This window comes from Anabrus simplex, chromosome 9 (assembly GCF_040414725.1).
Source record: "Anabrus simplex isolate iqAnaSimp1 chromosome 9, ASM4041472v1, whole genome shotgun sequence".
NCBI lineage: Eukaryota > Metazoa > Arthropoda > Insecta > Orthoptera > Tettigoniidae > Anabrus > Anabrus simplex.
Window position 1 is genome coordinate 5289761 of NC_090273.1, and position 17876 is coordinate 5307636.

A 17876-nucleotide genomic window follows, 5' to 3' on the forward strand; every position below is an offset into this window, starting at 1 on the left:
GCACCGGCTTTCTTGGGAATATGTATAACAACATTCTGCCGAAAATCGGATGGGACTTCTCCTGTCTCATACATTTTGCACACTAAATGAAATAACCTTGCCATGCTGGTTTCTCCTAAGGCAGTCAGTAATTCAGAGGGAATGTCATCAATTCCAGGTGCCTTGTTCCTATTTAGGTCACTCACAGCTCTGTCAAACTCTGACCTCAAAATTGGGTCTCCAGTTTCATCAGCATCAACAGCCTCTTCATGTTCCAGAACCAAATTATCTACATCTTTACCTTGATACAACTGTTGGATATGCTCCTGCCATCTTTCTGCCTTGTCTTCTTTCCCTAGAAGTGGCTTTCCATCTGCGCTCTTAATATTCATACACCTAGATTTCCTTTCTCCAGAGGTTTCCTTGATTTTCCTGTATGCACCATCTACCTTTCCCAGGACCATACAGCCTTCGACATCCTTGCACTTCTCCTTCAGCCATTCTTCCTTAGCTACCTTGCACTTTCTATCCACTTCATTCTTCAATCGCCTGTATTCTTTTCTGCCCTCTTCATTTTTAGCATTCTTGTATTTTCATCGTTCATCAATCAGGTCTATTATCTCCTGAGTTATGCACTGATTCTTAGTTGGTCTTTTCTTCCTTCCTAACATTTCTTCAGCAGCCCTACTGACTTCATTTTTCATGACTCTCCACTCTTCCTCTATAGTGTTTCCTTCAGCCTTTTCATTTAGTTCTTGTGCAACATGTTCCTTGAAACAATTCCTCACACTCTTTTCTTTCAACATGTCTAGATTCCATTATTTTTGCATTCTTTCCTTTCTTCAATTTCTTCAACTTCAGATGGCATTTCATGACTAACAAGTTGTGGTCAGAGTCCACGTCTGCTCCTGGGAAAGTTTTGCAATCCAACACCTGGTTTCTGAATCTCTGCCCAATCATAATGAAGTCTATTTGATACCTTCCAATGTCTCCAGGTCTCGTCCATGTATACAGCCATCGTTTGTGGTGTTTGAACCAAGTATTGGCAAGGACTAAATTATGATCAGTGCAGAATTCAACCAGCCAACTTCCTCTTTCGTTCCTTTGTCCCAATCCAAATTCTCCTACTGTACTACCTTCTCTTCCTTGGCCTACCACTGCATTCCAGTCTCCCATCACAATTAGATTCTTGTCACCTTTTACATATTGTATTAAATCTTCTATCTCCTCATATATTCTTTCGATTTCTTCATCATCCGCTGAACTAGTAGGCATATAGACCTGCACTATTGTGGTGGGCATTGGTTTGGTATCTGTCTTGGCGACGATAATTCTTTCACTATGCTGGTCGTAGTAGCTTACCCGCTGCCCTATTTTCTTATTCATTATTAAACCAACTCCTGCTTTTCGCCTGTTTGATTTTGTGTTAATAATTTGGTAGTCACCTGACCAAAAATCTTGTTCTTCCTGCCAACGTACTTCACTTATACCAACTACATCTAACTTTAGCCTATCCATCTCCCTTTTCAGATTCTCTAACCTACCAAAACGATTCAAACTTCTAACATTCCTCGCTCCGACTCGCAGAATGTCAGTATCCATCTTCCTGATGATCGCCCCTTCTCGTGTAGTCCCCACCCGGAGATCCGAATGGGGGACTAGTTTACCTCCGGAATATTTCACCCGGGAGGAAGCCATCATCAGTATATCATTCATACGGAGAGAGCTGCATGTCCTCGGGAGGTAGTTACGGCTCTAGTTTCCCGTTGCTTTCAGCCGTGTAGCAGTATCAACACAGCTAAGCCATGTTGAGTATTATTACAAGGCCGTATCAGTCAATCATCTAGACTGCCGCCCTTGCAACTACCGAAAGGCTGCTACCCCCCTTTCGATGAACCATTCGTTAGTCTGGTCTCTCAACAGATACCCATCCGATATGGTTGCACCTGTGGCTCGGCTATCTGCATCATTGGGACACGCAAGCCTCCCCACCGTGGCAAGGTCACATGGTTCGCAGAGGTTTTTCATGCATAGATCTAGCATATATTCTCCTTCTTCATTTCTGTTTCCCATTCTATGAGGGCCCAGTGTGGATTCATATTCTGTTCGTTGTGAGCCAGCGTGTGAATTAAAATCACTCATTACAATTAGATTGTCATACTCAGTGTGTTGTTCCAAGTTATTAAGGAAGTTGGCCTTTTCCTCTTTTGAGCATCCTCCCTGTAGAGCATAGACTTGGATCACATTGTACTTTTTCCCTCCTAAGTTCACAGATAACATCCTTTCACTAACAAACTCAAATTCAATACAAGCATCTGTGTCTTTATGTATTAAAAATCCTATTGGAGAGAAGGATGGAAATGAATAGAACGACTTATCTTACCTTCATTGACTTAGAAAAAGCTTTTGACAATGTGAACTGGGAGCTACTGCTTAGAACTATGAGGAAAATAGGACTGGACTGGAAGGATAAGAATGATTAATCAACTGTATCTGAACCAAAGCACAAAAATAATCATCAATCAGGTAGAAGAAAAGGCCAGGATTAGGAAAGGAGTTAGACAAGGTTGTCCCCTATCACCGTATTTATTTAATATGTTCATTGAGGAAGCTATTCAGATCATGAGGGAGAAGAGAAAAGGAATAAAAATCAATGGTGAAAGGATACATTATATCAGATTTGCAGATGACATCGTATTGATTGGAGACTCAGAAAAAGAAATGAATAGAATGCTGAATGTTCTCTCAGGCACTCTTAAGCTATGGAAATTAAAAGTAAACAAATGGAAAACGAAAGTAATGGTAGTACGGAAAAATATGGAAGAAATTAAAATCAGTATCAAAATTGATGACGGCAGAATTGATCAGGTCAAACAATTCTGTTATCTTGGTAGTATGATAACAGAGGATAATAGATGCGTCCTGGAAGTAAAGAGAAGAATAGCATTGGCAAAACGGGCATTTATGAGCAAGAAAAACATTTTAACCAGCACACAAATGAATATAGATGTCAGAAAATCCTTTGCAAAATCATTTGTATGGAGTACACTTCAGTACGGAAGTGAGAGTTGGACTCTGGGTAAGCTAGAAAGGAATAGACTTGAAGCTGCTGAAATGTGGATATGACGGAAAATGACCAGAACGAGCTGGATGGAAAGAAAAACCAACCTGGAAGTCTTAAGGGAATTTAAAGAAGAGAGAAGATTTTTAAGCGAAATGGAAAACAGGAAATTAAAATTTATTGGACATGTCATCAGACACAATACTTTAATCACTAACATACTTGAAGGGAAAGTGCTGGGAAAGAAAGGCAGAGGAAGACCTAGGATGAAGTATTTGAACGACATCAAGAAGCGGTTAGGTTATGTCAATTACACGGAACTGAAACGGTCATCAGACACAATACTCTAATCACTAACATACTTGAAGGGAAAGTGCTGGGAAAGAAAGGCAGAGGAAGACCTAGGATGAAGTATTTGAACGACATCAAGAAGCGGTTAGGTTGTGTCAATTACACTGAACTGAAACGAACAGCCAATGAAAGAAAAGAGTGGTTGCATCGACAAGGCATTAGTTTTTAGAATATTGATTGATTGACTTCATTCTTAGACTCTACTTCATTTCCAGTCAATACTCCAATACGTAGTAAATATTTACGAGAATGAACAGCTTGAATACGACCCGCACCCAAGATTTAGAACCAATATTTTGGGGGAAAAACTGGTATTTGGGATTATATGGTATTTTGTGCCAATTTTGACATGTGGATCAGAAACGTGGGTGAAGGAGAGGGATGAAAGTAGAATACAAGCAGTGGAAATGAAGTTTCAAAGGTGTCGAGTAGGTTTAATGAGAATGGACAGAGTAAGGAATGAGAGAGTTTGGGAAATGGTAAATGAGGTAGCCCTACAGGAAAAGATAGAAAATTCAAAGCGCTATGGTGTGGACATGTTAAGAGAATAAGACAAGAGAGAATACCAAGAAAGATGTTAGAAATGGGGTTGAAGGGAAGGAGACCTAGAGGGAGACCGAGGGACAGATGGCTGAAAGGTGTAAAGAAGAGCATCGAGGCAAGAGGAAGGAACTGGACGACATGCAAGAAGTGGTGGATGGACAGAAAACGATGGACAGGCTTATGTTTCAAGCAGACCCAGCCTGTGGTTGGAAACTGCTCCAGATGATGGACCATAGTGGATGGTCACTAAGTATGGGAAGAGTGGATGGGGCAAAAAGTTCAGGTATCTGGGTGAAGTATGTAAAGATCTGGAAATTAGATTGGGCATATCAGCTGATGAAAAACATTTATAATTAGAATGTGCTGAGTATGGGAAGCAGGCTTAGATACTCACTATGGGAAGACAGGGTCAAGTCGGCCAGCTAGTTAAAGGATAATGGAGGAACAGAGGGGTAATGAACCAATACATCTCTGTTGGGTGATCTGTGTCTGATTTTTAATAACAAATGTGGCGCCACGTGTCTTCTCCATTCCGACATTGCTCTTCTTAACTGCTGCATTTGAACCCGTGGTCGACTCTCTCCTGCTGATAATAAATGTAAGACATTTATTTTTAACTTCAACCTATTCAATACAGTACAAGATGTTAATGTGTTAGTTAAAGATCATTAAAATAATTGAGACATGTTCGCCCCACTTCAACCTATTCAATACAGTACAAGATGTTAATGTGTTAAAGATCATTAAAATAATTGAGACATGTTTCGCCCCCTTTGTGGGGCATCATCAGTCATATCAATCCCTCAAAATTCTACCAGACGTCTGGTTGGAAAATTGTAAAAACATGTTGCATATCATTAACAAAATATCAAATTGATTAAAAATATGTTGCACTAGTGAACATGCATCCATATGAAGGACACAGGACACAGTTTCACCACAATCGAACAAGACCTTCAAATTTTAAAAAGAATAGATAAAGGCAGACTTATGACCGAGTTCGAAAATTTGTACATTTTCTTGGACCAAAAATACAACAGTAATAAAAACTTAAATGATCCAATAGATAACCGAAGTTCTTTACATGAACAATTAATAATTTTGTTTAATAAATTAAATCTGAAAGACAAAAGACTTGTTGATGTCCTCAAAACACCCTCTTCAAGCACCCCCACTAAGCCATTCAGCTTATCATGCCCCTGTTCTCCCTCCAATACACACAACTCCTTCCCAAGCGCCAATCGCAGGCCCACAGCCCCGACGTCACACGTACAACATGAGGAGTAAGACGTTAGTGACAGTCAGTGCTTCAAAAACCTCTCAGCAATAAATTAACAACACAACACCACTAAAGGTACGCTTTAACTCCATATCCTCTTAATTCTCTAACGCTTTCAGTCTTTCTTTTCCTGACATTATTTCACTCAACTAATTAAGGACTTATTCCTTCCTTTCAGATTTTCACATACGTAAGACAGCTCAACATTAAATACATCGCACAACGTTTTGACTGTCGCCCATTCAACTAGTAAACCTACATCCCATACTCCAGCAACTGAAACACACCATTAAAACTTCAAAATATTAGTCAAATGGGAAGATATTAACGACACTTCAACTGCCCTCATTAAAGCCATTACTTCAACTGTTTCAACATAGGCTCAATTTGAATCAAATATCAACGTTGTTTATATGCACTAGGCACTCCGTCTCATGGAGAGTGTCCAAAAGAGTTGAATAGCCCATGGATACTTCAGCGAACTAACTTGTTTGGATCTAAAATATAATTATGCAAGTTAGACATCTCGGCTGAATTACGACGTAAAGCAACGTTTTCACATGAGCTGGTCATAAATCACATACAAACTTTCACATCTTGATGCTAATTCCATTAGACCACATCATGAACGTAATATTAAGATCAAATTTAAATGAAATTGGCACAAATTTGGAATGCTTTTCCACATCATTTCACATGCATTAATTCCCAATATTTGTATACCGGTATAAATTTCAAACTGTCTTCGAACTTTAGCATCGCATAAGATTTTAGACTATCACTATTGTCATTTACTACACATGACAGCCTTGTTTAAGTGAAAATTCACAAGCATGTTCACTAGTGCAATTATTTTTAATCAATTTGATATTTTGATGATGATAAAATATTGTAAAGTTTTTTAATGTGTTCACTCATGCAACTTTTTACAATTTTCCAACCAGACGTCTGGTAGAATTTTGAGTTATTGATATGACTGATGATGCCCCACAAAGGGGGCGAAACATGTTTCAATTATTTTAGTGATGTTTAACTAATTGATGGTTATGAATTTCATGTTTTTGGTCCGTATTGAACTGAGAATAATATATAAGTAATAATAATAATAACGTAAATGTTTCCACCTTTTCAATACAATATATTCACAAAATTACAAAATTATACGGTACTAGTTTCGACCCATCTAGGGGTCATCATCAGCCGTATTGGAGCAAAGATCATTTGTGGCGAAATCCTAAGACAGTATTATTTTAAAGAATAACAAGTGAAATGAGATGTTATGGTAATAGTTAATAATACAAGGAATATACATACTAAGAGGTTTTTAACAAAGAATAAAGTATAAATGGGGTGTTGTAAAAATTAGTAAGTTCTTGTATTGAAATGACATATATAAAATTATATATGGCTTAGGAAGAGGGCTTAAGGTGGGGCTGAAGGGTGCGGGAGAAAGTGTAATTGTCTTGGAAAAGTACCTTTGATTAAATTTCGGATTGAGTTTAGGTTGGCTGCATTATTGTTTCAGAGGAAAGTGATAAATAGATCAAAGAGTATGTTGGGTTTCTCTGAGATTTCATTGAGATTGTGACTGGCATTAAAGTATAGGTCTAGGTGTATGTAGTAATTTTTCCATTATGTTGAGTAAAGGGCCCTTGTTTGCTAATACGAGGATGTCCATGTCTTGTTCAATATTGGTGAAATTATGGTTATAATCTTGCATGTGTTGGCCGATGGCTGAAAACTTGTTGTATTTTATTGCGTTAGTGTGCTCGTGGTATCTGATAATGAAGTTTCTCCCGGTTTGCCCGATGTAGGTTTTTTTACAGGTGGTACATTTGATCCTATAAACTCCTGATTTTAAAAAACTGCTGGTCTTGTTGATGTGTGAAGTATTGTATAAAACATTCATGTTCTTATTGTTGGTTTTGAAGGCTATTTTAACGCCTTGTTTCTTAAAGATGTTGGTTAACTTGTAGATATCATTGTTGAACGTGAAGGTGGAAAATGTTAGAGGTTTGGTTATTTCTTTTTTGAGGGTAGTTTTTGGGCGATGTTTGTGTTTATTGATTATCCTTTCTATAAAAAGATTGCTGAAGCCGTTGAATTTTGCGATTCCGCGGATTGTGTTGAGTTCGTTTTTTAGATCTTTATTGGACATAGTTATGCTGAAGGCTCGGTGAACTAGGCTGTTGTATGTGGCTCGTTTTTGGGACTGGGGGTGCACTGAATCTTGGCGAATGGTGGAGGCTGTTTGAGTGTGTTTTCTGAAAATTTTATAACTGAAAGAATCTGAGTTTCTAGTGATGGTTAAATCTAGAAAGTTGATTTTTTGATTTGATTCGGATTCTAGTGTGAACTTGATATGAGGATCAATATTGTTGAGTCTTAAGAGGGTGGTGGGTGCGTTGATTGATTTCTCATTCATGATTACAAAGACATCGTCGACATATCTGGCCCAAAAGAGAATGTTTTCGAATTCGTTGTCAATTTTGGTGTATTCGAGGAAGTCCAGGTATATTTCTGCTAAGATACCTGAGGCCGGTGACCCCATTGCCAAACCATTTTGTTGATATATGACATTGTCAAAAGTGAAGAAGTTATTGTCGATGATAAGTTTTAATATTGTGATAAAGTCTTGTATCTCTAGTTTGCTTAAGTGGCTGTTTTTGTTTAAATTGTTTATAATTATCGGAATTAATTTTGATACTTGTATGCTTGGGTACATGTTTACAATTAAAGATAGCCAAATTACGCAAAGACATCGATTTCCTAAAGCAATGTATATCACTTAACTTGACACCTAATTTTCTAAGAAGCAATAAAAAGAAACATCGGACTTCACCTCAAACCGTCAAAACTCAAAACAAAACAAACAAAATATGGTTAAGAGACGAAATTAAATTCTTGTACAGGAAGAAATATTTTTTGAATCAGAAATTATACGACACTCACCTCGCAGCGACTAAACTACTTTCAAACGCACAACGGACACTATTCTATCAAGAAGTAGAGAACAAATTATTCTACGAACTAGCCAAAAAACAGTCAAATTTGGAGAATAAACTCAACAGGCTAAAAAACTGCCAACTACATAACCAACAAACTAGAAACTCCAATAGTAACACGTTCGATCGTACGCAGTTTCATCCAGCTGTTGTAAATCTATCTAACATGCCCTTAAGTGAAAGTGAACACTTAACTTTATCCAAAGGACCGAAACACAACTGGCCAAACTTGAACAGCCTCAACATAGCCGCTACTATGATCACAGAATCAGAGCTAGCCATCAGCAAAATGCCGGAAGACACGCAAAATGAGGTTAGAACCGATGTTAAAAGGAAACTGACTGATATCCTCCACAATTTAACCAACCCCGCAAATAACCTCAATAATAAAGAAAAAATTGCTGAACAAAAGCGCATATACGCCCTCAAGAAGAAAATTAAAGACAACGAACTCATCGTAACCAAAGCTGACAAAGGCAATGCAACAGTTATCATGGATAAAAAAGTATATATTGAAAAAACAAAAAACTTTTTCACAGACAGCTCATTTTCCATAATCAAAAAAGACCCCACCCAAAAAATTCAAAAACTACTTAAACAAACTCTTAAAAACACTTCATTTTTATTTACCGAACAGGAAAAATCCAAACTCATACATATGAACCCAGGACTCCCCACTGCTAAAGCTCTTCCCAAAATTCACAAAACCGGAATTCCCATCCGGCCAATTATCAACTATAGACCGAGCCCCTTATACAGAATATCACAATTCATCCAATGTTTCTTAAGAAAAAATTATCAATTCTTATCCAAAAAGTCTATTAAAAACACATCTGAGCTAGTAGAAAAACTAAACAAGTTCAATTTGCAACCGGATCACTCCATCCACTCTTTCGATATTGTAAACATGTACCCAAGCATACAAGTATCAAAATTAATTCCGATAATTATAAACAATTTAAACAAAAACAGCCACTTAAGCAAACTAGAGATACAAGACTTTATCACAATATTAAAACTTATCATCGACAATAACTTCTTCACTTTTGACAATGTCATATATCAACAAAATGGTTTGGCAATGGGGTCACCGGCCTCAGGTATCTTAGCAGAAATATACCTGGACTTCCTCGAATACACCAAAATTGACAACGAATTCGAAAACATTCTCTTTTGGGCCAGATATGTCGACGATGTCTTTGTAATCATGAATGAGAAATCAATTAACGCACCCACCACCCTCTTAAGACTCAACAATATTGATCCTCATATCAAATTCACACTAGAATCCGAATCAAATCAAAAAATCAACTTTCTAGATTTAACCATCACTAGAAACTCAGATTCTTTCAGTTATAAAATTTTCAGAAAACCCACTCAAACAGCCTCCACCATTCGCCAAGATTCAGTGCACCCCCAGTCCCAAAAACGAGCCACATACAACAGCCTAGTTCACCGAGCCTTCAGCATACCTATGTCCAATAAAGATCTAAAAAACAAACTCAACACAATCCGCGGAATCGCAAAATTCAACGGCTTCAGCAATCTTTTTATAGAAAGGATAATCAATAAACACAAACATCGCCCAAAAACTACCCTCAAAAAAGAAATAACCAAACCTCTAACATTTTCCACCTTCACGTTCAACAATGATATCTACAAGTTAACCAACATCTTTAAGAAACAAGGCGTTAAAATAGCCTTCAAAACCAACAATAAGAACATGAATGTTTTATACAATACTTCACACATCAACAAGACCAGCAGTTTTTTAAAATCAGGAGTTTATAGGATCAAATGTACCACCTGTAAAAAAACCTACATCGGGCAAACCGGGAGAAACTTCATTATCAGATACCACGAGCACACTAACGCAATAAAATACAACAAGTTTTCAGCCATCGGCCAACACATGCAAGATTATAACCATAATTTCACCAATATTGAACAAGACATGGACATCCTCGTATTAGCAAACAAGGGCCCTTTACTGAACATAATGGAAAATTACTACATACACCTAGACCAATACTTTAATGCCAGTCACATTCTCAATGAAATCTCAGAGAAACCCAACATACTCTTCGATCTATTTATCACTTTCCTCAGAAACAATAATGCAGCCAACCTAAACTCAATCCTAAATTTAATCAAAGGTACTTTTCCAAGACAATTACACTTTCTCCCGCACCCTTCAGCCCCACCTTAAGCCCTCTTCCTAAGCCATATTTCATTTCAATACAAGAACTTACTGATTTCCATGATTATAATTTTTACAACACCCCATTTATACTTTATTCTTTGTTAAAAACCTCTTAGTATGTATATTCCTTGTATTATTAACTATTACCATAACATCTCATTTCACTTGTTATTCTTTAAAATAATATTGTCTTAGGATTTCGCCACAAATGATCTTTGCTCCAATACGGCTGATGATGACCCCTAGATGGGTCGAAACTAGTACCGGATAATTTTGTAATTTTGTGAATATATTGTATTGAAAAGGTGGAAACATTTACGTTATTATTATTATTACTTATATATTATGTTTAACTAACACGTTAACATCTTGTACTGTATTGAACAGGTTGAAGTTAAAATAAATTTCTTACATTTATTATTATGATTCTTTCAATACGGAAAAAATTATTTTCATCTCTCCTGCTGATCCGTAGAGAAGTTGAACTGTGTCGTGTAAAAATTAATTTTCTTGTTCTAGGTCCGCCTGGCTGCGAGTACTCGTCTGGAGATTTGGTTACAAAACCCAAAGCTGATGCGACCAGCACAGGAGTTGTTCATGGCTGTGTGTCTTAACTGTACGACCCACACGCAGAAGGATGTCGAAGTTGTGAGCCATTTGGTTAAGATACGTCTGAAGACTAAAGCTCTCATTAACCTGTATCTTGCTGGCATTAGGTAAGAAGAAACAGGCTTTCTTTTGATTACAGGAGAGTCCTATTGTCCTTAGTTTACCATCCCCATCATAAGCAACTAAGAAATATACAGTAGAACCTCGATTATACGTTCCCAGGAACTATGTTTTCCCGGATTATTCGTTCAAATTACATGGTCCCATGAGCACCCTAATTAATTCACGTTGTAAAAATCCTGCATTATCCGTTCCTCGAAGAAACAATTTCCCGGGTCAACCGTCCAGAAATGTCAGTCCCATCAACGCTAAATCCTTGAACAAGTGTTTTTCAAGAAACTGTATCTCACAAAAGGATTTACGGATTTCGGTGTTAACGTCCCCTCATTGTGATAATTAGAAGAAAAACGATCGGCAGTGAATTGCATAAGGGATCATCTCTTAACATCGCATTCGAGTGGTATTGTTTAAAAAATCCTTCGAAATCATAAAGCAGAGAGTGGCCACAACAATTGGAAAGAGACAGAGCGCATTTCGACAGCTCTACTTTATTGATGGTTATGAATTTCATGTTTTTGGTCCGTATTGAACAATATATAAGTAATAATAATAATAATAACTTAAATGTTTCCACCTTTTCAATACAATATATTCACAAAATTACAAAATTATACGGTACTAGTTTCGACCCATCTAGGGGTCATCATCAGCCGTATTGGAGCAAAGATCATTTGTGGCGAAATCCTAAGACAAATGATCATTGCTCCAATACGGCTGATGATGACCCCTAGATGGGTCGAAACTAGTACCGTATAATTTTGTAATTTTGTGAATATATTGTATTGAAAAGGTGGAAACATTTAAGTTATTATTATTATTATTATTATTATTAGCTCTACTTTAATTAATGGTTATGAATTTCATGTTTTTGGTCCGTATTGAACTGAGAATAATATATAAGGAATAATAATAACAACGTAAACGTTTCCACCTTTTCAATACTAAAATATATTCACAAAATTATAAATGACACTGTACTAGTTTCGACCCATCTAGGGGTCATCATCAGCCGTATTGGAGCAAAGATCACTTTTGGCGAAATCCTAAGAAAATGTTATTTTAAAGAATAACAAGTGAATGTGGTAGATGAAATGAGATGTTATTATGGTAATAGTTAATAATACAAGGAATATACATACTAAGAGGTTTTTAACAAAGAATAAAGTATAAATGGGGTGTTGTAAAAATTATAATCATGGAAATCAGTAAGTTCTTGTATTGAAATGAAATATGGCTTAGGAAGAGGGCTTAAGGTGGGGCTGAAGGGTGCGGGAGAAAGTGTAATTGTCTTGGAAAAGTACCTTTGATTAAATTTAGGATTGAGTTTAGGTTGGCTGCATTATTGTTTCTGAGGAAAGTGATAAATAGATCGAAGAGTATGTTGGGTTTCTCTGAGATTTCATTGAGAATGTGACTGGCATTAAAGTATTGGTCTAGGTGTATGTAGTAATTTTCCATTATGTTCAGTAAAGGGCCCTTGTTTGCTAATACGAGGATGTCCATGTCTTGTTCAATATTGGTGAAATTATGGTTATAATCTTGCATGTGTTGGCCGATGGCTGAAAACTTGTTGTATTTTATTGCGTTAGTGTGCTCGTGGTATCTGATAATGAAGTTTCTCCCGGTTTGCCCGATGTAGGTTTTTTTACAGGTGGTACATTTGATCCTATAAACTCCTGATTTTAAAAAACTGCTGGTCTTGTTGATGTGTGAAGTATTGTATAAAACATTCATGTTCTTATTGTTGGTTTTGAAGGCTATTTTAACGCCTTGTTTCTTAAAGATGTTGGTTAACTTGTAGATATCATTGTTGAACGTGAAGGTGGAAAATGTTAGAGGTTTGGTTATTTCTTTTTTGAGGGTAGTTTTTGGGCGATGTTTGTGTTTATTGATTATCCTTTCTATAAAAAGATTGCTGAAGCCGTTGAATTTTGCGATTCCGCGGATTGTGTTGAGTTCGTTTTTTAGATCTTTATTGGACATAGGTATGCTGAAGGCTCGGTGAACTAGGCTGTTGTATGTGGCTCGTTTTTGGGACTGGGGGTGCACTGAATCTTGGCGAATGGTGGAGGCTGTTTGAGTGTGTTTTCTGAAAATTTTATAACTGAAAGAATCTGAGTTTCTAGTGATGGTTAAATCTAGAAAGTTGATTTTTTGATTTGATTCGGATTCTAGTGTGAATTTGATATGAGGATCAATATTGTTGAGTCTTAAGAGGGTGGTGGGTGCGTTAATTGATTTCTCATTCATGATTACAAAGACATCGTCGACATATCTGGCCCAAAAGAGAATGTTTTCGAATTCGTTGTCAATTTTGGTGTATTCGAGGAAGTCCAGGTATATTTCTGCTAAGATACCTGAGGCCGGTGACCCCATTGCCAAACCATTTTGTTGATATATGACATTGTCAAAAGTGAAGAAGTTATTGTCGATGATAAGTTTTAATATTGTGATAAAGTCTTGTATCTCTAGTTTGCTTAAGTGGCTGTTTTTGTTTAAATTGTTTATAATTATCGGAATTAATTTTGATACTTGTATGCTTGGGTACATGTTTACAATATCGAAAGAGTGGATGGAGTGATCCGGTTGCAAATTGAACTTGTTTAGTTTTTCTACTAGCTCAGATGTGTTTTTAATAGACTTTTTGGATAAGAATTGATAATTTTTTCTTAAGAAACATTGGATGAATTGTGATATTCTGTATAAGGGGCTCGGTCTATAGTTGATAATTGGCCGGATGGGAATTCCGGTTTTGTGAATTTTGGGAAGAGCTTTAGCAGTGGGGAGTCCTGGGTTCATATGTATGAGTTTGGATTTTTCCTGTTCGGTAAATAAAAATGAAGTGTTTTTAAGAGTTTGTTTAAGTAGTTTTTGAATTTTTTGGGTGGGGTCTTTTTTGATTATGGAAAATGAGCTGTCTGTGAAAAAGTTTTTTGTTTTTTCAATATATACTTTTTTATCCATGATAACTGTTGCATTGCCTTTGTCAGCTTTGGTTACGATGAGTTCGTTGTCTTTAATTTTCTTCTTGAGGGCGTATATGCGCTTTTGTTCAGCAATTTTTTCTCTAACACGTTCGATCGTACGCAGTTTCATCCAGCTGTTGTAAATCTATCAAACACGCCCTTAAGTGAAAGTGAACACTTAACTTTATCCAAAGGACCGAAACACAACTGGCCAAACTTGAACAGCCTCAACATAGCCGCTACTATGATCACAGAATCAGAGCGAGCCTTCAGCAAAATGCCGAAAGACACGCAAAATGAGGTTAGAACCGATGTTAAAAGGAAACTGACTGATATCCTCCCCAATTTAACCAACCCCGCAAATAACCTCAATAATAGGGAAAAAACTTTTTCACAGACAGTTCATTTTCCGTAATCAAAAAAGACCCCACCCAAAAAATTCAAAAACTACTTAAACAAACTCTTAATAACACTTCATTTTTATTTACCGAACAGGAAAAATCCAAACTCATACATATGAACCCAGGACTCCCCACTGCTAAAGCTCTTCCCAGAATTCACAAAACCGGAATTCCCATCCGGCCAATTATCAACTATAGACCGAGCCCCTTATACAAAATATCACAATTCATCCAATGTTTCTTAAGAAAAAATTATCAATTCTTATCCAAAAAGTCTATTAAAAACACATCTGAGCTAGTAGAAAAACTAAACAAGTTCAATTTGCAACCGGATCACTCCATCCACTCTTTCGATATTGTAAACATGTACCCAAGCATACAAGTATCAAAATTAATTCCGATAATTATAAACAATTTAAACAAAAACAGCCACTTAAGCAAACTAGAGATACAAGACTTTATCACATTATTAAAACTTATCATCGACAATAACTTCTTCACTTTTGACAATGTCATATATCAACAAAATGGTTTGGCAATGGGGTCACCGGCCTCAGGTATCTTAGCAGAAATATACCTGGACTTCCTCGAATACACCAAAATTGACAACGAATTCGAAAACATTCTCTTTTGGGCCAGATATGTCGACGATGTCTTTGTAATCATGAATTAGAAATCAATTAACGCACCCACCACCCTCTTAAGACTCAACAATATTGATCCTCATATCATATTCACACTAGAATCCGAATCAAATCAAAAAATCAACTTTCTAGATTTAACCATCACTAGAAACTCAGATTCTTTCAGTTATAAAATTTTCAGAAAACCCACTCAAACAGCCTCCACCATTCACCAAGATTCAGTGCACCCCCAGTCCCACAAACGAGCCACATACAACAGCCTAGTTCACCGAGCCTTCAGCATACCTATGTCCAATAAAGATCTAAAAAACGAACTCAACACAATCCGCGGAATCGCAAAATTCAACGGCTTCAGCAATCATTTTATAGAAAGGATAATCAATAAACACAAACATCGCCCAAAAACTACCCTCAAAAAAGAAATAACCAAACCTCTAACATTTTCCACCTTCACGTTCAACAATGATATCTACAAGTTAACCAACATCTTTAAGAAACAAGGCGTTAAAATAGCCTTCAAAACCAACAATAAGAACATGAACGTTTTATACAATACTTCACACATCAACAAGACCGGCAGTTTTTTAAAATCAGGAGTTTATAGGATCAAATGTACCACCTGTAAAAAAAACCTACATCGGGCAAACCGTGAGAAACTTCATTATCAGATACCACGAGCACACTAACGCAATAAAATACAACAGGTTTTCAGCCATCGGCCGACACATGCAAGATTATAACCATAATTTCACCAATATTGAACAAGAAATGGACATCCTCGTATTAGCAAACAAGGGCCCTTTACTCAACATAATGGAAAAATTACTACATACACCTAGACCTATACTTTAATGCCAGTCACAATCTCAATGAAATCTCAGAGAAACCCAACATACTCTTTGATCTATTTATCACTTTCCTCAGAAACAATAATGCAGCCAACCTAAACTCAATCCGAAATTTAATCAAAGGTACTTTTCCAAGACAATTACACTTTCTCCCGCACCCTTCAGCCCCACCTTAAGCCCTCTTCCTAAGCCATATATAATTTTATATATGTCATTTCAATACAAGAACTTACTAATTTTTACAACACCCCATTTATACTTTATTCTTTGTTAAAAACCTCTTAGTATGTATATTCCTTGTATTATTAACTATTACCATAATAACATCTCATTTCACCTACCACATTCACTTGTTATTCTTTAAAATAACATTTTCTTAGGATTTCGCCAAAAGTGATCTTTGCTCCAATACGGCTGATGATGACCCCTAGATGGGTCGAAACTAGTACCGTGTCATTTATAATTTTGTGAATATATTTTAGTATTGAAAAGGTGGAAACGTTTACGTTGTTATTATTATTATATATTAGCTCTACTTTAAAACTGAATGAGTTTCATGTACGTATTTATAAAATGTCTACATTACCTCCAGGGTTAGATTTTTTTTAAATCCTCCCATTGTATTGCCGAACAGGTTTTCAGCACCACAGGCTTGCAGGCAGAAATCGAAATTGCTCCTTCTTAACATAAATTTAGTATTTTAATATTATCATATACGATTGTGTTATTGAGACCAGAACTGATGTTGCACCTTACATACATAAAGCCATGGGGAATTTTGGGATTGTTTATTACTGTTCTTGTCCTAATATAAGACTGGGGGCCCGATAACCTTCGATGTTAGGCCCCTTAAAACAACAAGCATCATAAGACTGGGAATTTTTCGTTTATGTATTAAAATGTTATAAAAAGCACAGTTGTTTTATTTGCGCACATTACTGTTAAAAAAGGTTTATATTTTTTTCCACTGGTACTGACTTGTACAGCGAGCGCACTTTTCAGCGGAGCTCAACGTCTCTAATAACCGTAATTTCTTAAGTTTTGACAATATTTTTTCTCTTTCCAATTTGATTGTGATTAGTGCTGGGCGGAATTGAATATAATGCATTCGAGAACTTTTGAGAATCGATACATTCGAAACCATATTCTCGAGTTCAACATCTTCTTAATTCTCAATCCTAAGCTTGGTTGGCAGCAATTCGTCTCCTCCACTCTTCTCTTTAATCCACTAATCTCTTCATTTCCATATATGAGCCTGTTCCTACGTCATCTCTGATCTGTCTTGAATATTGTCTTCCTCTTCCTCGTGTACCTTGAATCATTCTTTCCATGACATTATCTATGAAACCATTTTGCCTATAGAGAATGGCCAGTTAATTGGTCTCTTCTCTTATTGTTTGCTAAAAAGGATCTTTTTTCACCTATTCGTCGAAGAACTTCTTCATTGATGAGTTTTGCTGTCCATGAGATCTTTTCCATCCTCCTTCAACACCACATCTCAAATGCTTGCAGATGTCGCTTATTACATGCACTTATAGTCCACGTTTCTGAGCCATACAAGGCCACACTCCAAACATAGCACTTAATAAATCTCTTTCTGAGCCATACAAGGCCATACTCCAGACATAGCACTTAATAAATCTCTTCTTAGTCTCCTCCTTTAAATTCCTTGATGTAAGTAGTATCCTTTTCTTGTAATAAGCAATCTGTGCTTGGGCAATTCTGCTCTTTATGTCGACTGAACTTTTGCTATCTGGAGTGATTTTACGTCGTAGGTAGGTAAAGACGTTTACTTGCCTTAGTGGTATATCATTAATTCTGATGTCTACTGCAATATGTTGGTAGTTGCATACTATAATTTTGGTCT

General features: G+C 36.6%; 1 protein-coding gene across 2 annotated transcripts in view; it reads left to right on the top strand.

The window, feature by feature from the left end:
- The window catches only part of IntS1 (integrator complex subunit 1), a 480230-nt gene that overhangs the window by 102563 nt on the left and 359791 nt on the right, over positions 1-17876 (top strand). For both annotated transcript variants that reach the window (XM_067153509.2, XM_067153510.2), the window contains exon 7: positions 10941-11137. In XM_067153509.2, coding sequence (XP_067009610.2) covers positions 10941-11137 — 197 coding nt within the window. The remainder of the gene's footprint in view (positions 1-10940; positions 11138-17876) is intronic.